The 24,063-nt window shown below is 38.4% G+C and overlaps 1 protein-coding gene across 1 annotated transcript in view; it reads right to left on the reverse strand.

Moving 5' to 3' along the window:
• Window positions 1-24,063, reverse strand: part of Cog3 (component of oligomeric golgi complex 3) — a 60,347-nt gene that overhangs the window by 22,947 nt on the left and 13,337 nt on the right. Inside the window, exons 4-16 of the mRNA XM_070028436.1 lie at window positions 23,387-23,552; window positions 22,780-22,854; window positions 21,404-21,496; window positions 19,245-19,370; window positions 17,123-17,203; window positions 14,021-14,064; window positions 12,045-12,171; window positions 10,727-10,818; window positions 9,298-9,437; window positions 8,291-8,451; window positions 6,991-7,096; window positions 3,255-3,379; window positions 1,182-1,271 (exon numbers count right to left, since the gene is read on the reverse strand). Coding sequence (XP_069884537.1) covers window positions 1,182-1,271; window positions 3,255-3,379; window positions 6,991-7,096; window positions 8,291-8,451; window positions 9,298-9,437; window positions 10,727-10,818; window positions 12,045-12,171; window positions 14,021-14,064; window positions 17,123-17,203; window positions 19,245-19,370; window positions 21,404-21,496; window positions 22,780-22,854; window positions 23,387-23,552 — 1,426 coding nt within the window. The remainder of the gene's footprint in view (window positions 1-1,181; window positions 1,272-3,254; window positions 3,380-6,990; window positions 7,097-8,290; window positions 8,452-9,297; window positions 9,438-10,726; window positions 10,819-12,044; window positions 12,172-14,020; window positions 14,065-17,122; window positions 17,204-19,244; window positions 19,371-21,403; window positions 21,497-22,779; window positions 22,855-23,386; window positions 23,553-24,063) is intronic.

Below are 24,063 nucleotides of genomic sequence, written 5' to 3' on the forward strand. Positions count from 1 at the left end.
CAAACAGGAGCATATAAAACATGTTATTATTCAACAATAATCCTTTGTCATACCATGAATACTAATTAAAACTTATTCATCTATAACTTTATTTTCCATCGTCATCTAGTCCCTAAATCACAATTTCATTCAATTCTCCATTCCACAAACAGGGAAACAGAATGGTCACACACAAAGGGAAAAGCTTTTCTAGCAACAAAATGCCAAATTCTTCTGATGACTTTTTTTTTTTTTTTGGTCAGATATGGGGCCTGAACTCAGGGCCTGGGCACTGTCCCTCAGCTCTTCAGCTCAAGGCTAGTGCTCTACTACTTAAGCCACAGTGCCAGTTTCGGCTTTTTCTGCTTATGTGGTGCTGGGGAATCAAACCCAGGGCCTCATGTATGCAAGGCAAGCACTCTACCACTGAGCCACCTTCCCAGCCCAACACTTTTTTTTTTTTTAATTTGTCTAAGTCTTAAAGCTAGAACTCAAGTTTGAAAATATGGAAGTTACAAGGTTTGAACACTCCAAGCAACAATGAAATTGTGTTTGTAAAGAAGCCCCACAGCTCTTTTCCTATAGGCAACGGGAATTTTAAGTGAAGAGGTAAACAGAACAATACCACTGACCATGTTCTACTTTCTGACAAGGCCATGAAAGCAGCACATACCAGTAGCTTCCCATTTCTGGGCCCATCCTGACTAAAATCCTTGAGCTATGCAGTCATGGGAACTACTTGCAGTCATAGAACTTAAGTTGTCATAGAACTTAAGCAGTCATAGAACTTACAGTTGCCTGTCCTCAGAAGTGACAGGTTGATTTCCTCCAGATAAGGCCATTTAACTATTTAAAACAATATTAAAGGGATGATTAAATTGTTGTTTCCTTAAAAATACTTCCCTTGACAGTACAAGGAAACCAAAATACCATCTCCCCAATTGCTAAGGTAGTAGCAAGAATCCTTCATCCTACAGAATTTATTTGATGTAAGTACTGTTTTTGATACTTCAGCAAAATTTCAACTTTTGATAGTTTATTGAGCACTAAAATGAAATGTTAGCTTCTCTCAAAGGACCTCAAAATTAAATCGTGTTAAAGAAATCTCACTGCCGAACTGGCTTTAAATTTCCATGCCTATAAAGAATATATTGTACATTATTATTATAGGTATTAAAATTTCACCTAACACTTCATCAAACCTTGTTTTTGCTGATAGAATCGGATGCTCCCAGTAAGGACTGAATGCAGGCAGACAATGCTTCCTGTGATAATCCTTGAAACACAGCCCTCTGGTGGAATAAAAAAGAAACATTAGTATGTGGCACATCACAGAACAGTTAAAAGAAAATCCCTGGCCCTGTTACTTGCTTGCATTATTGGCTTGGTCTCTTACTGGTCTCATTTTTCCTGGAGATTTCTATTCCTATGTAATCATTCTAGACTAACACATGGTTTTATAATGGGCCCACATGTCTAGAAATAGCCACATGCCTCTTCAATAAATATGTACTAGCACTTACTCCATGCCACACACTGAGCTAGATGCTGAGTAGTACAGAGGTTAACAGGCAATCAGGGTTCTGACCTCAGCATAATCTCCTTTATGGGAATATGTTTTAAATCTTTAAAACTAGCAATCTTAATACTGTTGATCAAAACTTTATCCCAAGCTGCCCAGGCTCTGGTGGCTCACACCTGTAATCCTACCTACTTAGGAGGCTGAAATCTGAGGACAGTGGTTCAAAGCCAGTCTGAGCAAGAAAGCTGGTAATATTCTTTTTTTTTTTTTTTGGGTCCAGTTGTGGGGCCTGAACTCTGTGCCTGGGCGCTGTCCCTCAGCTCTGCAGCTCAAGGCTAGCACTCTACCACTTGAGCCACAGCACCACTTCCGGCTTTTTTCTTTTTGCTTATGTGGTGCTGAGGAATCGAACCCAGGGCCTCTGGCATGCAAGGCAAGTGCTCTACCACTGAGCCACCTTCCCAGCCCCAGCTGGTAATATTCTTATCTCCAATTAACCACCAGAAAACTGGAGTGGTACTGTGGCAAAGTGGCAGAGCCTAAAGCAAAAGAGCTCAGCACCCAGGCCCCAAGATCAAGCCCTATGACAGACAAAAACAAAAACTTTGTCCCAAGTAATTAACCAGTAGTGTTTTAATATTCAAGCACAAGCTAGGTACTGGTGGCTCATGCCTATAATCCTAGCTACTCAGGAAGCTGAGATCTGAGGATCGCCATTCAAAGCCAGCCAAGAAAGTCCATAAGACTCTTATCTCCAATAAACCACCAGAAAACCAGAAAACCAGAAGTGGCACTGTGGCTCAAGGGGTACTGCACTTGCCTTGAGCTGAAGAGCTGAGGGACAGCACCGAGGCCCAGAGTTCAAGCCCCATGACAAAAAAAAAAATCAAGGACACGGCTCTTTAGTATAGTATCAAAGAAAAGGGGGGGGGGTGAAAGGGAGGGAAGGAAGGAGGGAAGTAGGAAAGAAAAAGAACACAAATGTTCAATGAGGGGAGGTTAGCTAATAACAGCAAAACAGATGGTGCAATATTGTATGTAAACACAAAGAATTCTAAGGGAGGTGGTAAAATTTTTATATAATCAAGTAGAAAAAGAAAACTAGACTTTACAAATATGTGAGGTAGGAATCTCAAGTCAGTTTTGTCATTTATCTGTCTTCCCAAAAGTGTGGTATTTTGGGCAGGCCATGATTCTAATGAGTCCCCTTGCTTCTGTATCAGTATTCTATGAGATGGAACTGACAGGGATGCATATATACAAGACATTTATGATTTGGTATAGTCCTGGTCTCTACTGGATGTTACTCTTTTTGTACTGCTTCTCCCTCTGGAGGCCAATGTAGGAAGAAGGATTAAGACTGCTACTGGTTTACTACTCTGCCATAATCTGTCCAGGTTTGCCTTCCTCACCTTGGATCAGTAAGTAAACCAGTTTGGTTTATAAACAAACCATCCCTAGAAAATCCGTTTCAACATAGTGTCAAACTTCCTTCTATATGGACATGAGAATATAACCACAACCCATAATTCTAGGGTGTTCAGAAACTCTCCAAAGCCCATTAGTAGATTCTAGGGATACATAGAATGCCCAGATAAGGAATTTCTAATAGATAAACCATGTTTTATCTAAAAACCATGATTCTAAGAATAGCAAACAAAATACTGAATCAAGATCTTAATAAATTAAAATTTTTAAATATTCCAGATGAAAAAGTAATTCACAGAAGAGGTAAAAGAATGTACACACTTACATCTATACATCTGTATAATTTGGAGAGACAGACAAGAGTTCTTCGAACTGTAGGATACCACATTCCATGCAGATCTGCGGGAGAAATCGTGGTCTGTGGTCTAGGATTGAGGGATTCTGTTGAAGCTAAAAGCCAAGAAGAAAAAAAGAAAATATACAATTCAGACATGTAGAAGTATGTCATAAAATAATTTATATAGTAACTATATTCTCTCTAGCTATCAATAGCTTAAAAGTATGTTTTCTCCATCCTCATCTTTAATCAAGAATATCCTAGGGCTGGGAACATGGCTTAGTGGTAAAATGCTTGTCTAGCATACATGAAGCCATGGGTTTGATTCCTCAGTACTACATAAACAGAAAAGGCTGAAAGTGGTGCTGTAGCTCGAGTGGTAGAGTGCTAGCCTTGAGCAAAAGAAGCTTAGGGACAGTGTCCAGGCCCTGAGTTCAAGCCACAGGACTGGAAAATATATATATCCTAAGAAATTTAAACCAGTGGTAAGATTTAACAAAAGATATAAAAACTCTTAAGATAATGTGTGTCTCACATATATACTTAATTCACTTGTTTTTTATGCAAAATGTGATTAATAATGTTTATGGATTCAATAAACAGCCTGTTTCTATTACAAAGTACAGCCAGATTCTAGGAGGCTGATCTACATTCAGTGAGGTAAAAGGAAGTGGGAGCTAGACGTATGAGAATGACAAGGAGGCAAAGCAAGGCCAGGAATACTGATGTAAGGCTGTAATGACATCTATTTGGAAAGCAGAGAACAACAGGACAGAGGTTCAAGGCCAGCCTGCCAAAAAGTTAACAAGAGTCTATCCCAACCAAAAGCAAGGCACTGGGTACACACCTTTGGTCCAGCTTCAAGGAGGCATAGGTAAGAGAATCACAGTCCACCCTGGACAAAAACACAAGGCCTTATCCAAAAAATAAAGCAAAAAGGGCTGGATGTAGCTCAAATAACTAGAAGCTGTGTGGCATGGACTGGTAGGGAGAGAATAAAGGAAATGCTGAATCTCAGCACTTTTACTTTACAGCTTGGATAGCTTTTTTCTTTCAAAGGGATGCAAAGTGTAGAATGTTTTATTTCTTCCATAACAAGGCCTCACTTTAAGATCTACTTTGCATAAAGTTTCTTAAAGAAAAAGTACAGAGGGGCTGGGAAGGTGGCTCAGTGGTAGAGCGCTTGCCTTGCATGCATGAGGCCCTGGGTTCGATTCCTCAGCACCACATAAGCAAAAAGAAAAAAGCCGGAAGTGGTGCCGTGGCTCTAATGGTAGAGCGCTAGCCTTGAGCTGAAGAGCTGAGGGACAGCGCCCAGGCCCAGAGTTCAGGGTGGCTCACATCTGTAATCCTAGCTACTCAGGAAGCTGAGAACTGAGGATCACCATTCAAAGCCAACATGACCAAAAAAAAACAAAAATAAAACACCAAAAACCATAGAAGCATAAATAGGAACATTACAGTCCAAACCAGCCCTTGAAAGAAACAAAATTCTACCTTGAAAATACCAAAGGGAAACAATCTCAAACCGTAGTACCACCAAGAAAGATTCATAAAAGTCCATTTCAATCATTAAAAACCTGAGTATGGACATACAGATACAACTCAGGCAAAAAAAAAAAAAAAAGCTAAAAAAGACTAGATTAAGTAGTAGAGTACCTGCCTAGCAAGCACTAGGCCCTTCATTCAAAACTCTAATATCACCACCACAAAAATAGAGGGGAATATATTTAGAAGAATATACTTTGTTAAGGATTTTGCTATTTGCAGAATCTGTCCTGCAAAATAAAGAGCCTAGGCAGGCGCTGGTGGCTCACGCCTATAATCCTAGCTACTCAGGAGGCTGAGATGGGAGGATCGTGGTTCAAAGCCAGCTGTGGCAGGTTAAGTCCAGGTAAGTCCATGAGACTCTTATCTCAAATTAACCACTAGAAAACTGTAAGGCACTGTGGCTCAAGTGGTAGAAAGCCTGCCTTGAGCTGAAGAGCTGAGGGACAGCGTCCATAGTTCAAGCCCTACAACCAACAAAAAAAAAAGTGAACAGTGAATAATGCAGGTGAAATGTTGACAGAGTTCAGGGCAGAACATAAAATCTGGAAGTTACTTCCTCAAGAGTTATCAAGGTAAGTCTATCCTGCATCCCTCTTCTAAGATGAGAGACATACCAACAGATCTTCTCCTACAACTTTTTTTTTGGTGCCAGTCCTGGCCCCAAGGCCTGTGTACTGTCCCTGAGCTGCTTTTGCTCAAGGCTAGCACTCTATCACTAGAGCCACAGCTCAATTCCAGCTTTTTGGGAGATAAGAAGCCCAGGCTGGCTTCAAACCATAATTCTCAGATCTCAGCCTCCTCAGTAGCTAGGACAAGCGCTAGTCACTGGTAGCTGGCTTTTTTTTTTTTTGTGGCAATCCTGGAGTTGCAGGTTGAATTCAGGGCCTCATACTTGACAGGCAGGTAGTCTACCACTAGCCACAACTCTAGTCTCTATTCTTTGTGTATGTGCTGGTTATTTTGTAACCTTCCTAGGTTCTACTTGGAGAACAATCTGCCTACTTTAGGCTTCCTTATTATAACTGAGATGACAGGTATACACCACTATGCCCAACTATGGCTTGAGAAGGAGTATCACAAAGTATCTAGTATGGTATCAAAATTACTCCCTGAAGCCGGGCAGGGCAAAAAAGGCCGTGAAACTCTTATCTCCAATAAACCACTCAGAAAACTGGAAGTAGTTGTGGCTCAAGTGGTAGAGTACTAGCCTTAAGCTGAAGAGCCTAAGGGACAGCACCCAGACCCAGTGTTCAAGCCCCATGACCGACAAAAAAAAATTACTCCAGCCGGGCGCTGGTGGCTCACGCCTGTAATCCTAGCTACTCAGGAGGCTGAGATCTGAGGATCACGGTTCAAAGCCAGCCCGGGCAGGAGAGACCATGAGACTCCTATCTCCAATAAACCACCAGAAAACCGGAAGTGGCGCTGTAGCTCAAGTGGTAGAGCGCTCGCCTTGAGCTGAAGAGCTGAGGGACAGCGCCCAGGCCCAGAGTTCAAGCCCCCACAGCCGACCAAAAAAAAAAAAAAAAATTACTCCATGAATGATTACTCCTGGGCAATCTTTCTTCTTTCTTCTTGCAAAATCCAAACTATCCCACATACATGTCTGTTAATATTTTGCCTCAGTCCAGTCATTAATATGTTCATAAAATGCAAATCTGATGTTGCAATCAATCTGACACATTATACTAGCTAGACCCAAAACTCACACCATCATACAACACATACCACAGCTGGCCTGCCCTACCTGTTCCTTCCCATCCCCACATACAACCTGGGCCCAAACACATCCAGCCACTGGATGTTCCCAAAACAGTCATAATCTTCCATTCCTGCAAGCCTTCCTACAAGCTAGTCTAGCTATCTTAATCTGATTTCTTTGCCTCCAGCTTTCAGATGCCACATCTCACACTGACCCTACCTGCTTATACTAACAGCTCATTTCTTTTCCTAATTTTCATACCCCAAAGATCACACGAGGTTTAAGGACTTCCTGTTTATCCAATCAGCTTTTCCCTCACCACTGAATGATGTTCAGAGTTCATCCAAGTTCCCCCATAACTATTGACTCCTCATAAGCATAAGCTGTTTTTCATGCCAGGGACCCAAGTACTCAATAAATGTTTTTTTAACTGAAGGAATAAATGCTGGAAGTTAACACACCATAACATACCAGACTTTGTTAGACTGTTAGACTCTGCTTCTTCTAACCGAATATCTGAAAATGAAGCTTCTGAAGGTACCTTCTTTTGTTCGTCTTTCAAACTCTGTGCAATTTGCTACATAGAGAAATCACAGGGAACATTAGTTTTCAACAGTGTTTGGCAATAAGAACTAACTGGAAGATGTTAAGGAACTAACATAAAGTAAATCATCATACCCTAAGTATTTATTAATTACAAAGGGGAAAAATTCACCACCTTACCAATTAGTAGAACAACCTGACATTATGTGCCTTTGATGTAATAAAGTAGAAAGCACACACAGCTAGTATTCTCACCAAAAAGACTGATCCTGAATCTAAGTAAGGGGAGACAAATGTATAATGTGGTATATAATAAAGGTGGCCTGCTTTCCTCTAAAAAGTCAGTGGTATGAAAATAAAAATCAATGTAGAAGAACTAAATCTTAATTTGATTGAAAGAGATTATATAGACAAGAAAAACAAATGCAACACAGATAACTTGCGTGGATTCCACTTTATATACTTTTTAGTCTCTTCTCTTTATAAAAGACATTTGAAGAACAACTAAGGAAATTTAAATGCAGACTGTAAATATCAACGATAGTGGCTTCTTATGTTTTCAATCCTTCTAAGCTACTTACAAAGAAAACTTACAGGAAGCAGTAATTCAATTTATAAAGTAAGAAAAAAGGTTGGCATAGTAGGTATATCTGTAATATCAGCTACTCAACAGGTGAGGTAAGAGGATACTGAATTTAAGAACAACTTGGGCAAAGTTAACAAGCCTTTCTCTCAAAAATAAAATATAAATAAAAGGCTGGAGAATGTACCTCAAGTTAAGCATTTGACAAAGATAAGGTCTGGCAAGAAGACCTGGATCAAAAACACACACACACACACACACACACACACACACACACACACACACACACACACACACACACACACACACACACACACACACACACACACACACACACACACACACACACACACACACACACACACACACACACACACACGGAAAGAAATGAATAGAAAATGTAATTTACAGACAACACACACACACACACACACACGGAAAGAAATGAATAGAAAATGTAATTTACAGACAACAAATGATTTGTGTTCACTATTTTTTAGTTTTATTTCCTATGAGTGTCATGGCAAGGTTATCTTAATTTTACACTTTGAGTAAGATTGTTTTTTTAAAAAAGTCTTATTTTAACTGGTATAAGACAGAAAAACTATGTGGAGACAGAAAGGCAATGAAGTCAGGAAACTCTACCTCCATCATGACTAACTTATCAGGATACGCCAAGTCTCCAGGAGCTGGTTTATAGCCCGTGATATCCGTCTGAATGTAGATATGGGTTCGGTACACAAGCCGTTCTTGTACATCTTCCAACATTTGCTTTACTCCAGCTGCAAATGCTCCTAGTTGTTCAGCTAATAATTTAAAAAAATGCAAGCATCCATTCTTTTATGAAACTACTTATAAATAAGCAAAAGTACTACTAAATTGCTCAGAAACATCATGAACCACTTTTGCTGCAGGGATTGTAGCTGCTTGCTATTCCTGTATGACTTGATGACTTTTAAAGTTTTTAATTCTCACAATTTTAAAACTAGGATTAAGCTGGACAGAGTGGTGTATGCCTGTAAAAACAGCTACTTAGAAGGAAAAAGCAGGAGGATTTATAGTCTGAGGCCAGCCCAAGCAAACGTAGCAAGACCATGCCTCAAAAACGAAAGAGTCAGGCTTGTACTCCAGTGGCAAAATGTTTCTCTAGCATGTTCAAGGCCCTAGCTTCAAACTCAGTACTGAAAAAAAAAAATTAATTCATAAGGAATAAACTGTTAACCCTTCTTCCTGGGATGGAATAAAAGTATTTTTAACATTACTGTGAATGAGTCTGAAACTAGGTATGGTGGCACACACTTGTCATCCCAGCTACGCAAGACACATAAGAAGAAAGATCATGAAGTAGGTAGGCAGGATGTTTGAGAGTTCAATGCCAACTCTGAGAAAAGTTAGGGAGACCCTATCTCAAAAACAAAATACAAACAAAAGTGTTAGGGATTATAGCTAAAGTAGTAAGAGAAGTTAAGTTGCCTGGAAAGAGCAAAGCTTTGTGTTCAATTTTCAGTACCACCAAACACTTCCAAAATATTACATATTTAGTTAGGGAGTAAGAGAGAAAATAAAAATCTAGTATTTTAGTATTTTTCAAATCCACATTGCCACAGATATAATTAAAAGTATCTTTAAAATGATGACTTCTCTGTATTTACCATTATTCTGAACGTGATCCTCAAGAACTTCATTTTTAAGAATCCCACAAAGTTCTGATAAAGTCTCTAAGTGAATAACGTGAATGATCAATGGCCTGAAGACATCATACAATGACACACACAATTTCTCCAAAAGCTCACTAAAATGAAACAAAATATAATTATGAATAGTAATCTTTTTTCAGGATTTTTCTAATATTTTTAAAACTTCGTTGATTTCTTCTTGACAAACTAATAAATATGTACTGAAAAACAGCATCTTTTGTTTTATAAACTGTTTTTGCTTTAAAACCTCAAAGTCAATAGCCTATTACAACATGTATTTATTTGAGCAATTATTATGTCTTCTTTTCTTTTTCTGGTCCTGAGGCTTGAATTCTGGGGCTGAGCACTATCCCCGAGCTTTTATGCACAAGGCTAGCACTCTTCCTATTTGAGCTACAGCTCCACTTTTGGCTCTTTCTGTTATTAAATGGAGATAAGAGCTTAGCTACTCAGGAGGCTGAGATCTGCGGATCGGGGTTCAAAACTAGCCCAGACAGGAAAGTCCCAGAGACTCTTCTTTCCAATTCCAGAAGCAGAACAAGGGCTCAAGTGGCAAACTACAATCCTCAGATCTTAGTCTCCAGACTAACAAGGATAATAGGTATGAGCCACCAGTACCTGGTCTACATGTCTTTTCAAAAGAAAAATTATTTTTCAAGATCTGATTACCTTTTACATTTTACTTCATTGCAAATCAAATGGTATTTTCCCCCAGAAGGGGAAAAAAAGAACACAAACATGTTTAGATATAAACAAAAGTCAAAGTACCCTAACATATACCAAAGACTGAGAAATTTGAAACATCTGAAAAAAAAATTTAGGCTGTCAATATCTGTCATATGGTCAACAGTACTCTTCTGTATACAGTATTTCACCAGAAGTGATTGCCCAAAAACCATAAAACATGTTTTTCTCTTCCTCATAGTAAGAATCATAATCTTAAAACCTTATGAGTTAAAATAGCGAACATGAAGAAATCAAGTGTCTGACAGTGATTCTAAAAGACACTCAGAGAAAATTAAGAAAAGCATTATTCAGTAATGTCTGTTTTAATATTCTTCATTACTAGAATCACATATTTACTAGAAGTAATGACTGACTTGTTGGGACTTAGTTCCCTGGAGAGAATTCTTGCTGTCATTGCACAATTGCTATTGTCTCTACAACTGTACTACAGAAAATAAGAAAAGATGTTGGCCTTTCAACTACACATTTATTTCAAGAAAATAATCATTGTCCCACCTGACAATATTCTGTTCATATACACAGAAAAGTTAAAACACTGAAGTTAATTTTGGAATAATATTCCATAATCTACTAGTCTATTATGACAAGTAATAAATTAAATCTTCTCAACAAGAGCTTAGTTCTATGTACCACCTACTCTAATTTTGACGTCGGCTTTGTAAAAAATTCATTATAAAGTTGGTGCTCATCCTGGCATACATGGACCATAAAGGCACAGCCACTGCGAACCTGCAAGAGACAAACATACACCACCTACAGTTACACACACTGTTCTAGAACTTACTAAATAAAGGCTACATTTCATCTGCAAAGGGATCATGCGCATGCATTTATTTTTCTTATGTTTATTAGCATACATTAACAAAAAGTTTTGTTGTAATAACTCCAGAAATGTGTATAGACACACAGGTATTTAAAAAACAACCAACAACAGAAAATGTCTTATTTTTAAAGGTAAGTACAAAATGGAGTAATAGATAATCTTCCTTTTTTGGTAGGGATGGAAAGGGGATATTAAAATTTGAATGAAAGGCCTTGTACTTGCCAGAAAGGCGCCCTTGAGCCACATCTCCAGCCCTTTATTTTCTTAGTGCTCTATTTTCTAAACTTTAAATAATGAACACAAATTAATTTTCCAGTCAAAAGAAGGGTCCATACAAAAAGACTCCTGCTGGGCACCGGTGGCTCACTCCTGAAGTCCTAGCTTCTCAGGAGTCTGAGATCTGAGGATCATGGTTCAAAGCCAGCCCAGGCAGGAAAGTCCATGAGACTCTTATCTCCAATAAACCACTCAGAAAACCGAAGTGGCACTGTGGCTCAAGTGGTAGAGCACTTGCCTTAAGCTGAAGAGTTGAGTGACAGCGCCTAGGCCCAGAGCTCAAGCCCCATGACCGAAAAAGAAAACTCTCCTTTATGTATTTTCCTATAGTATGAATTAAAAACACACTAACAGGTATTTCTCTATCAAAAACTACACTAAGCTTAGCTACTCAGGAGGCTGAGATCTGAGGATCAGGGTTCAAAACTAGCCCAGACAGGAAAGTCCCAGAGACTCTTCTTTCCAATTCCAGAAGTAGAACAAGGGCTCAAGTGGCAAAGCACTAGCTTTGAGTACAAATGCTCAGGGGTACTACCCAGTCTGTGAGTTCAAGCCCCAGAACTGGCACAAAAATTAATTAAAATAAAATAAAATAAATTGAGAACACTTTGCAAAATTAAGTAAGGCTAATTATTAAACCAGTCTGCCACATCTGAAAAACAGACTTAGTTTGTGATATGGAAACTAAAAGCATGTTCCCAAAATAAATTATGTGGTACAAAATTAAGTTTGGAGGCAACTTCTCAGAAATATCAAGGGACAACCAATATTATTATAAGAGATAGGCAAATCAGTTAAGATATAAACATAGCTCTGAGGAACACTTAGCATTAAACAAAACTAGGTAGAAACTTACCAAGGCACAATGATCTCTGTTGTTCTGGCTAGTTAATTCTGTGACAGTACAGGCAATACTAGGACCCAAAAGAAGTTCCCGTTGATCAAGGTAACACTGGTGGATATCATTTAGCAGGTGCTGGTATCTGGTGGAAGACAAAAAAATAAGATTCTGGTGGGAACTTTTGATTTTAGATATGTAAATTAAATCTGATTTTAAATCCCAGAATAGAGCCAGGCATCCAGTGGCTCATACTTGGAATCCTAGAGAGGCAAGGATCAGGAAGATGATCTGAAGCCAATCCAGGTAAAAAATGTGGGGGGAAAGGAGGTGAGTCCAAAGGCTCTATTTCCAATTAGTGAGCAAAATCTGAATTGGAGGAATGACTCAAGTGGTAGAGTGCTAGCCATAAGCAAGAAAGCCAAGTGAGAGTGCAAGGTTCTGAGTTCAAGTCCTAGTACTGTCAAAAAGTATAAGGTGCCGAGCTACTAAAGTAACAGTGGTCACCTCTTATAGCCCACATTAAGTGGTTAGAAATACAGACGTAAAGCACCATAATGAAGTGACAGCATGACTTGTTTTGAGACACTGAAAAGATTTTATTTTAAAATCTTCAGTGAATTATGTTTCCGTTTTTGGTTGGTTGTGGGGCTTGAACTCAGGGTCTGGACACTGTCCCAGACAGTGCTCAAGGCTAGCCTTATATCACTTTGAGTCATAGCTCCATTTCCGGTTTTCTGAGACTTTTCAGAGACTTTCCTGCCTGGGCTGGCTTTGAACTGCGATCCTCAGATCTCAGCCTCCTGATGTAGATAGGATTACAGGTATGAGCCACCAGTGAAGTATAATTTTAAAAGAGAAAAATTAGCTCTACTTATTTTTCTTTAGTTTTATATATATATTATACATATATGTAAATATGTATATATGTGTGTGTATATATATTTTTATTTTATTTTATTTTGCACAAATAGAGACCTTGCCAGGTGCTAGTGGCTCATGCCTGTAATCCTAGCTACTCAGAAGACTAAGAGCTAAGAATCAAGGTTTGAAGCCAGCCTGGGTAAAAAAGTCCAAGAGAGGGGCTGGAAAGATGGTTCAGTGGTAGAGTGCTTGCCTTGTATGCATGAGGCCCTGGGTTCGATTCCACAGCACCACATAAGCAGAAAAAGCCCGAAATGGCGCTGTGGCTCAAATAGTAGAGTGCTAGCCTTGAGCTGAAGAGCTAAGGGACAGCGCCCAGGCCCAGAGTTCAGGCCCCCTGACTGACAACAAGAACAACAAAACAGGAAGTGGCGCTGTGGCTCAAGTGATAGAGCGCTTCCCTGGAACTGACAGAGCAGAGGGACAGCGTCCAGGACCAGAGTTCAAGCCCCACGACCGACCAAAAGAAAAAAAAAAAAAAAAAGGAACCTGAAACTTTTGGGGCTGGGAAAGTGGTTCAGTGGTAGAGTGCTTGCCTTACATGCATGAGGCCCTGGGTTCGATTCCTCAGCACCACATAAGCAGAAAAAGCTGGAAGTGGTGCTGTGGCTCAAGTGGTAGAGTGCCAGCCTTGAGCTGAAGAGCTCAGGGACAGAGCCCAGGCCCAGAGTTCAGGCCCCACAACCGACAAAAAAAAAAAAAAAAAAAAGTCCAAGAGACTCTTATCTCTAACCAGAACAGAAGTGAAGTTGTGGATCTAGTGGCAGAGCACCAGCCTTGAGCAAAAAAACACCAAGCTAGTGCACAGCCTTATGCTCAAGCCCAGTACTGACACATGCAAACATACACACACAAAATAGAAGGTCTCATGTCTGTCCAAATGAAAGGAAATTCTGCTTTGGGAAATACTGCCACCATTTAAGCTTGCTAAGTCAAGTCTGAAACCTTGCTCCCCAAAACAGTTTATATGACATAAGAACAAGTTTGAAGGCAATTGCTCAGAAAATAATGGGAACATATTTGCAAAAATACAACATAATGTGGAAGCCAAAGAACTTCTAGGTACTCACTCAGGTATTTTTTCAGATCGTTGTTCTATCTGTTCAATAAGAGTCTGTAAAGAAAAATACAAACCTATTTCAATTGTACTTTTCATTACTTTCTGACTATAATTGTACCACATTCAGTTTAAAAATATAAATATTAAAAAGTTTAAACGCACACCAGGGCCAGGTACTGGTGGTTCACACCTGTAATCTTAGCTACTCATATAAACATTAAAAAGTTTAAAACCATACCAGGGCAAGGAGCTGATGGCTCACACCTGTAATCCTAGCTACTCAGGAAGCTGAGACTAAGGATTGTGGTTCAAAGCCAGCCCAGGCAGGAAAGTCTATGAGACTCTTATCTCCAATTAACTACCAGAAAACTGGAAATGGCGCTGTGGCTCAAGTGGTATAGTTCTCATCTTGAGCTGAAGAGCTCATGGACAGCACCCAGGCCCAGTGTTCAAGACTCAAGACTTACAAAAAAAAAAAAAAAAAAAAAAAGCCAGGCGCCAGTGGTTCATGCCTGTAATCCTAGCTACTCAGGAGGTTGAGATCTGAAGATCATGGTTCAAAGCCAGCCAGGGAGAAAAGTCCTTCTGAGACTCTTCAAAAACCAGAAGCAGAGCTGTGGCTCAAAGTGGTACATGCTCGGGGCTGGGAAGGTGGCTCAGTGGTAGAACGCTTGCCTTGCATGCCTGAGGCCCTGGGTTCGATTCCTCAGCACCACATAAGCAGAAAAATAAAAGCCGGAAGTGGTGGCTCAAGTGGTAGAGTGATAGCCTTGAGCTCAAGAGCTGAGGGACAGAGCCCAGGCCCAGAGTTCAGGCCCCACGACCAGACCCAAAAAAAAAAAAAAAAGTGGTACATGCCATCTTGAGCGAAGAGCTCAGAGACAGAGCCCAAGCTCTAAGTTCAAGCCCCACAACCTACCCCCCACCCCAAAAAAATTTAAAGCCATAATAATCACCTATTATTAAAGTTATCACCTGTATTAAAGTTATCACACGATATTTTAAACCTATAGGTCTATATTTAGTTTTAAAAACTAGAATTATACTATATATTCAGTTTTATATTCTTACCCTTTAAGAATATTGCCATCATTAAATAATTTTTCACATTACAGTAATATGTATAGAAAGCTGTAATGAAGTTTTTGGTTGCTAATAAAACTCAATCATTATACATAGCATGTAAATCAGTATGTGAAGATGGCTACATATTATCTAGTTTTTTGGGTTTTTTGGGGATCCAGTCATGGGGCCTGAACTCTGGGCATGGGCACTGTCCCTCAGCTCTTCAGCTCAAGGCTAGCGCTCTACCACTTGAGCCACAGTGCCACTTCTGGCTTTTTTTTTCTGCTTATGTGGTCTGAGGAATCGAACCCAGGGCCTCATGCATGCAAGGCAAGTGCTCTACCACTGAGCTACCTTCCTAGCCCAATGGCTACATCTTATCATATTGAGTAATGGACCGTAAGTCAACAATTCTACTGTTTAGAACGTTAAGGTGTTTCTAAAGAATCCTCATGACTGGTTAAGTGCATGGAGTGAAACCAAGGAGTTCAAGCTCCATTATTACTGTTTAAGCCCTGGCAAGCTCTAGTTCACCTCTCGAGATCACACTTCCTTCTATTAGAACACTGGTATAATAAGAACATTTACCTCTCCAGTGAAGATCCCAATACACTGGATCAAAGGAGAGATGTACTTTATAGGTTTTCATGTATACTGCTAAAATATAGTTTAGGAAGTAATTCATTCATATCACCATCAACAGTACTGCTTCTCATCAAATCTTTGAAAGCACTACTATACCACACTTTCATTTGCCTATTTCTGATAGATGAAAGAAAAAAAGCTAAACCTTAACTTGAATGCATTTCTCACATATTCTGTAATTTGGTCACTTAATATTAGGTATTCATGGTCTTTTACTAATTTATAAGTACAACATACTAAAAATGTTAATTTTACAAACATCTCCATTTTAGCCTTTGCTTTTGAATTTAGAAAATTAAGTTTTAAATCCTCAATTTTTTCTAATTTTTTTACAACAATGTTTTTCTACCTTGTTTTTTTTTTTTTGGGGGGGGGGGATATCTGCTTACTATTTCTATATTTCACTTAAGATGTTTTTCCAAGCTGGTACTAATAGCTTCCGCCTGTTATCCTAGCTACTCAAGAGGTGGAGATCTGAGGATTGTGGTTCAAGGCTAGGCAAGGCAAGAAAGCCCCTGAGCCTCAACTCCAATTAACCACTAAAAGGCCAGAAGTAGAGCTGTGGATCAAGTGGCAAGGCACTAACCTTGAGTAAAAAAGCTAGGCAGAGGGGCTGGGAAGGTGGCTCAGTGGTAGAGCACTTGCCTTGCATGCCTGAGGCCCTGGGTTCGATTCCTCAGCACCACATAAGCAAAAAGAAAAAAGCCGGAAGTGGCGCTGTGGCTCAAGTGGTAGAGTGCTAGCCTTGAGCTGAAGAGCTGAGGGACAGCGCCCAGGCCCCAGAGTTCAGGCCCCACAACTGGACCCCCCCCCCAAAAAAAAAAGCTAGGCAGATAGTGCTTAGCCCCTGAGGTCAAGTCCTAGGACTGGTACCAAAAAAAGATGGGATGGGTAGACACCTCCCTTAGGATCTTAAACACAGAAGGTAGTTAAGACATTCTAGTTGTTTTTATATTTTACAGACCCAGACTTGGATCTAATTGCTCTGTCACCTTTCCTGCCTTCCTTTCATCACACCTTCTAACATCCTGCATTCCTGTTACAACAAATACATGGATTCTTCCCAAATACATTTCTTTTCTGGCTCTGCAGACTTCCCTGTAATGTTTTCTGTATAAAATATCTTTATCAACCCTCTTGAGTCCTATATAAATCAAAGATTCGGAAGCTCAATTGCCACTTGCATCTAGAAACCTTCCTAAGCATCACAGGAAGAACAAGGTGTTTCCTCCTCTGTGGACTTCCAGCCCCCCAGAACACACCTCTATGATACACTGCTGAAATGTGAAAGGATAATGCCTTCTTTTCATTCCTGTTCTTATCTCTGAGATTAGCAAAGGACCTCCAAAGGGCTGACTGAGAATATTTCATGATAATATTCTATTTATGCCAATGGACTTACTCTGACTTTGGGGGCAGCAGCTCGAAATTTCACATAAAATAGTGTAAAGGCATTATCTGCATTATGTACAGATGAAGGATCCTAAAGAAACATAAAAAAGGATAATTAGCAAACAAATACTCAGAAAATGTAATAAATATTACGTATTATCTAGTATATGGCCTCTATACTAACTAAAAGCTTAGAAAAAAAATCTCACAGAGATTATACAATTTTATTGCTACAGATGAGAAATGGTTAAGAACTGTCATCTCTCTCCCTTTATATTTAAGATTTATTGTATATTACTTGAATTTTGGCAGTAAACAGACCTAAATTAGAATTCATACTATTATTTATTGCATGTAAGATTAGACAAATTACTTAACCTCTGAGATACAGTACACTCACAAATCTTTAGTGAAGTTCAATAGTAAAGCACTAGCAGAGCAAGTACTTATTTAATGGATATTAGTTTCTTAAACTTGCTGTATATAGTTTAGCTGTCATGTCAGAAAAGAACAATGAGTATAGAAAAATGCAAGCCAAAATCACTGGCTTTGAATTATAGGATCAAAAACATTTTACAGGTTCTTTATAAAGTGATCTTAAAAAATAAGAGAGCCCGGTGCCAGTGGCTCACAGCTGTAATCCTAGCTACTCAGGAGGCTGAGATCTGAGAATCGCAATTCAAAGCTAGCCCAAGCAAGAAAGTCCATGAGTCTCTTATCTCCAATTAACCACCAGAAAACCAGTGGCACTGTGGCTCAAATAATAGTGCTAGCCTTGAGCTGAAGAGCTGAAGGACAGAACCCAAGCCCCGTGTTCAAGCCCCATGACAAAATAAATAAAATAAAACATATCCTTTATATAGTTTTTCTTAGAAAAGAACTATACTCAATGACTATTCTAGCTAATGCTACTCTTATTTTCTAACCTACATAAGAGGTTGTTAATTTTTCTACTTAGCATATACTGTAACTTGTAACTAGTTTTCTTCTTTGCTTATTTCTGCTCCTAAACATAATCACAGGCAAAAAGCCTGAGATGTAGCTCAGTGGCTAAGCGCTTGCCTAGCAAGTGCAATGCTCTGGGTTCAAGCTCTAGTTCCAAAAAAGAAAAAAATACAAAAAAAAAAAAAATTACAGTTAAAAAAGTAAGGAATGGCTGGGGATGTAGTTCAATGGTAAAGCAACTTCAGTTCAGTCCCCAGCACTATAAATACATTATTTGCCATTCAAACTGGGCCACTTTTATTATTCTAGAGTACCTTCTCCCAATATTTTCACATGCAAGTTAGACAAGAAATGACAAATAGCTTGTACCTCAATTTTTTTTGTTCTGGTCTTGGGGCTTGAACTTGGGGACAGAGATCAGGACTGTCCCTAAGCCTCTGTACTCAAGGCTAGTGCACTACAACTTGAGCCACAGCACCAATTCCAGCTTTACCTGAGCAGTTTTATTGGAGAAAAGACTCTCACAGACTTTTCTGCCTGAGCTGACTTCGAACTGCCATCTTGAGACTCTTGAGTAGCTAGGATTATATATGTGAACTACCAGCACCCGGCTAAAATCTGATTTTTTTTCTTTTGTCAGTTGTGGGGCTTGAACTCAGGGCCTGGGCGCTGTCCCTGTGCCTTTGTGCTCAAGGCTACCTCTCTACCACTTTTGAGCCACAGGGTCACTTCCTCAATTTTTTTTTTAACCAAATATCACTAGGTTTTTTTTTTTTTTTTTTTTTTTTTTGGGTCCGGTCGTGGGGCCTGTACTGTGGTCCTGAGCTCTTCAGCTCAAGGCTAGAGCTCTACCACTTGAGCCACATCGCCACTACCGGCTTTTTTCTTTTTGCTTATGTGGTGCTGAGGAATCAAAACCAGGGTCTCAGGCATGCAAGGCAAGTGCTCTACCACTGAGCCACCTTCCCTAGCCCCTCACTAGGTACTTTTTATACTGTTATATAATATTTGAAACTAAGACTATAATGGACATATGTAATATGACCCTTTCTCCTATTATAATCCTAATAGAATATATATATAACATATAATCTTAATAAAAGGCATTTTGGAATTGCAAAGTACTAATTTCTAATGAAGACTGTAAATGATAAATGAATCGAAAAACAGCTACGAGATTAACTCACCCTTTTTAGTAACTGATTTGTGAGGGTCTGTAGTGTATTCACAGTGTATGTCTTCATGAGGTGCAAAGCTTTAGAAAGACATTGTTTAAACTTCAGTAAGTATACAGGGTAATCTTTAAAATTAGGCTGTAAAAAAAAAAAAAGATTTACAAAGAAGAAATAAACTTTAACCAAAAAAAAATAAGCTTAAATGGAGGGGGGGGTAAAACTGGGAGAATAAGGGATGAGGTGACATTGTCCAAAATGAAATATACTCTTTACCTGACTTATGTAACTGTAACCCCTCTGTCCATCACCTTTATAATAACAATTTTAAAATTTCAAAAAGGAAGCTTAAAATAAAAACATGCTGTCCTTTACATAAAGCAATATATGAAGTTCAAAATAAAGGTTTACACAAAATGAATATCAGGATCCTGAAACATGTTAGATGCTGAGGGAGTGGGGCACAAGTAGACTGGAGAGGAAGCAGCACAGAAATGGAGGGTGGAAGAGTAAGCAAATACGGTCATTATATTCAATGTACATTTGCAAAAGCTGAAATACCTAACTTGAGGGTCTGAATGGAGCTGAAAACGACGGGGGAGTACAATGGAAAGGAGATATTGGTAAAGAGTGGTCTGACTTGTGGAACTGAAACTCTGTGTACAACTATGTAAAATGAGTAGATAAATAAATAATAAATAATAATAAATAAATAAAGTTTATGTAGATCATGAGCTGACTGAAGATGATTACTATAACAACTTGGTCTCAGCTAATCCTCTGTTCCAACAACATCGTTATTTTGCAATTTTGACCAAAATATATTTTCAGTAACCCACAGACTTTGAGACTGATACATAAGGCCCTACCAAATAAGGGTAAGAGTTAGGAGAAATAAATAGACCAATAAGTCCTTGGGAGACAAAAAGCGTTATTAAAATCAAAGATCATGTCCCTTTCTCTCCTCCCAAGAAACAATTTCTATTTGTAAAGAAATATCTTGCATATTCAGATATCCCCAGTTTAAAAACAGTTTACACTTTCAGGTAGGACAAAACTGACTCAACCAGAAAGGACCCTTTCTACTGCAGGGAAAACCTCAGAAGCTGAAAGTACTTTATTTATTTTTTTTATCATCTTTAAGTAGTTGTGCAAGAGTTACCACTCAACAAAGTAGTTTATGAATACAGTGCATCTTGTTCAATGTCACCCTCACCCTTTTCACCATTCCAACTCATTCCTCCCAACCCATCCTTTCCCTCACTTTTCTTAATGGTGTAGGATACATGTTGAATTTTTTGCCATTTAATAAAGCAATTCATGAATACCAATGCATCTTGGTCTGTGTAACCCCTTCAACATTTACCCCCTTTCAATCCATGCTTTCCCTTATTTTTCTTAATTTTGTAGAATGTACAATAAATTCTTGACTGCATTCTCCTCCCCTTTTTCCCTTCATCCACCCCTCTCCCCTTGGCCCCACTCCCACCTCTTGCAAGTACCCATTTCCTGGTGCTTATTTTGTTGGGCTTTGACTTAGTCTTTCTAAAGAATTATACTATTGGAGCTCTCTACTGAGTCTCTTTGAAGGCACTTTTTATACCACTCCTGAAAACAACGAAGACCTTATTGCTACTATTGTTCCACATGTGACAAATATTACATATACTCAACCCGCATAGAGGGTTGGTTGTAGGACCCTCAGGGATATCAAAATCTGTGAATTCTCAAGTCTCTTACATAAAATTGCATAGTATTTCCAAATAATCTATGTGTCCCACTCATATACTTTACATGAACTTTAGATAAACATCTGTAAATTATGTACAACATCTAATATAATGTGAATGTTATGAACAGTTGGCACACTGTATTTTCACGGAACAATAACAAACAGCGTATGCTATTTAGTTCATTTTTTTCCTAAGTCTTCCATTCAAAGTTCAGCCTGTGTGGCTGAATCCACAGATACAGAAGCCATGGATAGAAGGAATGACTATTTTTCCCACAGAAAAAAATTTTTATTTTATAGTAGAAGTTGTGTAACAGGAATGCTAAGATTTCTTAAAATCACATTGTACTGGAGGTATGGCTCAAGTGTTATAGCACCAGCCTAGTGAGCACAAAGCCCTGAGTTCAAACCCCAATACCACCAAAAAATAAATAAAACTTACATGAGATGAGATATACATTATACAATCATCTAATTTGGCCAGCATAGGTATAAATCCTTCACTATTCACAGACAACGTAGGAGAATTCAGTTTCTTCAAGTGGAAAAAAAGTTATTGACAAAAAAAGTAAAAGTTGAAAATTATGAATTAGAATTAACATATTTCCTTTTAGAGCTAATATAGTGTACTTGTATTTTTAACAACACATTTTAAAACTCATTAAAATTATCTTCAAAAGAGTCCATGTACAATAAACAAAAATAAAAAACAATACTGCTTTAATTCAGTTAATACCTATTTAACTTTAATAGAATCCTGTATAAACTAGCAAATATTTTTATTACAAACTGCACGAAAGTTGAAACAACACATCAAATACCTATCCCTACTTTTTACAATTTAATGTTTATGATGATTCTACTTCTGAATACTTGTAGGGCTCATATTATGCTTAGCATTCACATATGAAAGTCAAGTATGTGGCTAGGAGTGGGAAGGAAGTGGCTCCACCATAAAGCACCTGCCTAAAACGAGGGTCTGAGTTCAATCCCCAGTTCAATCCCCAGAACCACAAAAAGAAGTCAAATTATTATTAGTCAATTATTTATCTTGATTCACAAGTAGCATACCAATGAATACATCTCCACTGCACTCAACGTAACTGAATGCTAGTTTTATTATTGTATTTATTACACTGTAATACTCATTATTTTAATGACATACTTTAATTATAATTACTGTAATTTATGAGTCAGAAAGATATAGAAATATAATTTACAGCAGCCTATATTGGCTATTAGTTAGAATTCTAGATACTTTATCGTGATATGTTTCTTCAAATTAAAACATGAGAATTTTTTTAATGTCATAACTCATAATCACAGAAAGATTAAAAATTGAATATTTCTTCTCATAATGTTCACAGCTTACAGACAAGATGCTGGAAAAGATAACCAACAAAGATATTTTAATAGTAACACAACTTAGGGCTGGGAAGGTGGCTCAGTGGTAGAGCACTTGCCTTGCATGCATGAGGCCCTGGGTTCAATTCCTCAGCACCACATAAGCAAAAAGAAAAAAGCCGGAAGTGGCGCTATGGCTCAAGTGGTAGAGCACTAGCCTTGAGCTGAAGAGCTGAGGGACAGCCCCTAGGCCCAGAGTTCAGACCCAAAAAAAAAAAAAGTAACACAACTTAAGAAATACTACTTTTAAATAATATTGAAAAATTTTGTAACAGGTAATATATGTCCCTTGGTTACAAGTATCTCTCAGTAAGTTAAAATTATCACTCAAGCCAATTTAAAAGAAGACTGAACTAAAAAGAGGTAATACAAAATAAAAATCACTAATTTTGTAAAAAAGTAAAAATTACTTACTGTGTTAATAGTTTCTAATTCATTAAAATAGGAGAGTTTTTGTTGAATGTTTTCAGCCAGATCAACAAGTTCCGACTTGTGTTTTAAAAAAGAAAAATCAATTATTATAATAATATGTAAGAATCAACATTCTCATCCCCAAATTACTTTTAATAGATTTGTTAGACATTTAGATTTTTAAAAGCACACAGAAGTAGATATAGAAGCAATCCTGAGATAAATATAGTAACTTTAATGCTCTCACTCCAAGTCATGAGTTTAGGTTTAACACTGATCAGCTGATCTGCTAGTCACCCAGAGTGTCTGAAAAATGTCAATGATAGAGTGAGCAGAGCAAATCAGTACATCATCCACTACACTCCAAAACTGCACTGAGACCTAACATTATAAACAGAAAAGTCTGTCTGTGCCTGTTCACATAGGCTTATTATTAATGAAAGCAAGCTGACCTCGTAGCAACCTGAATGCTTAGCACAGATCTCATGCACTTAAGTAATAATGTTCAGCATCTACTTGGCTAAAGTAAGGAAATTATTAAATTATATTCATCTACTCAAAAATACAATGTTCAATATAATCACTGGCCCTCTCCCCTATTCCCAGTTACCTGTTCTTTTAGGAGCTGTTCACAGGCCTCATGGAGAGTTCCTGTTTTATTGGACACAAAAAGATACTGCTCCTGCAGTGACTCTAGGTGCTGCAGGGCACTGTTCACTTCAGTCAGTATGGCATCACACTGCTCCTGAAACCCAGACAAGTAATCCCTCATCTGTCTAGAAAACAGAACCAAAAGGGGATTGGCAATAATCTTTTCCCCTAGTGAAACCACAGTCAATAAACAACAAAGTCTCGTTTTTCCCAAAATGCTTGAATTCCAGGAGGAAAATGTGATCTACTTAACAAAGGTTGATTCTATTCAGAAATAAAGCAAACCTACCTCACAAATTGTTTCAATACTGTAAGCAATAAAAAGAAGTTATTTTAAAGCCTTAACCTGATTTTTCCCATGCAAAGCAATAAATCACTGGCTCAACTTTCAAAGACAGGAACACAAAGACATCCCAAGGCAGCAAGTAAGGTCAACCCTACACATAACTGCCATTTTTGAAATGACATTCATGTTGTAGAGAGAATTCCAGATTTGAGTTAGAAAATGAGGGCTCAAATTCCAGCTGTCTAAATCCAAACAATGAACCTGTTCCCTTACTATTTCCAGGCCTTTGTGTGGACATTTATAAAACTGGAATTAGTAATACCTTCCCTCACATAGATACTATGATCTCA

Source organism: Dipodomys merriami, unplaced genomic scaffold (genome assembly GCF_024711535.1).
Source record: "Dipodomys merriami isolate MVZ:Mamm:240054 unplaced genomic scaffold, mDipMer1.0.p SCAF_192, whole genome shotgun sequence".
NCBI classification, from domain to species: domain Eukaryota; kingdom Metazoa; phylum Chordata; class Mammalia; order Rodentia; family Heteromyidae; genus Dipodomys; species Dipodomys merriami.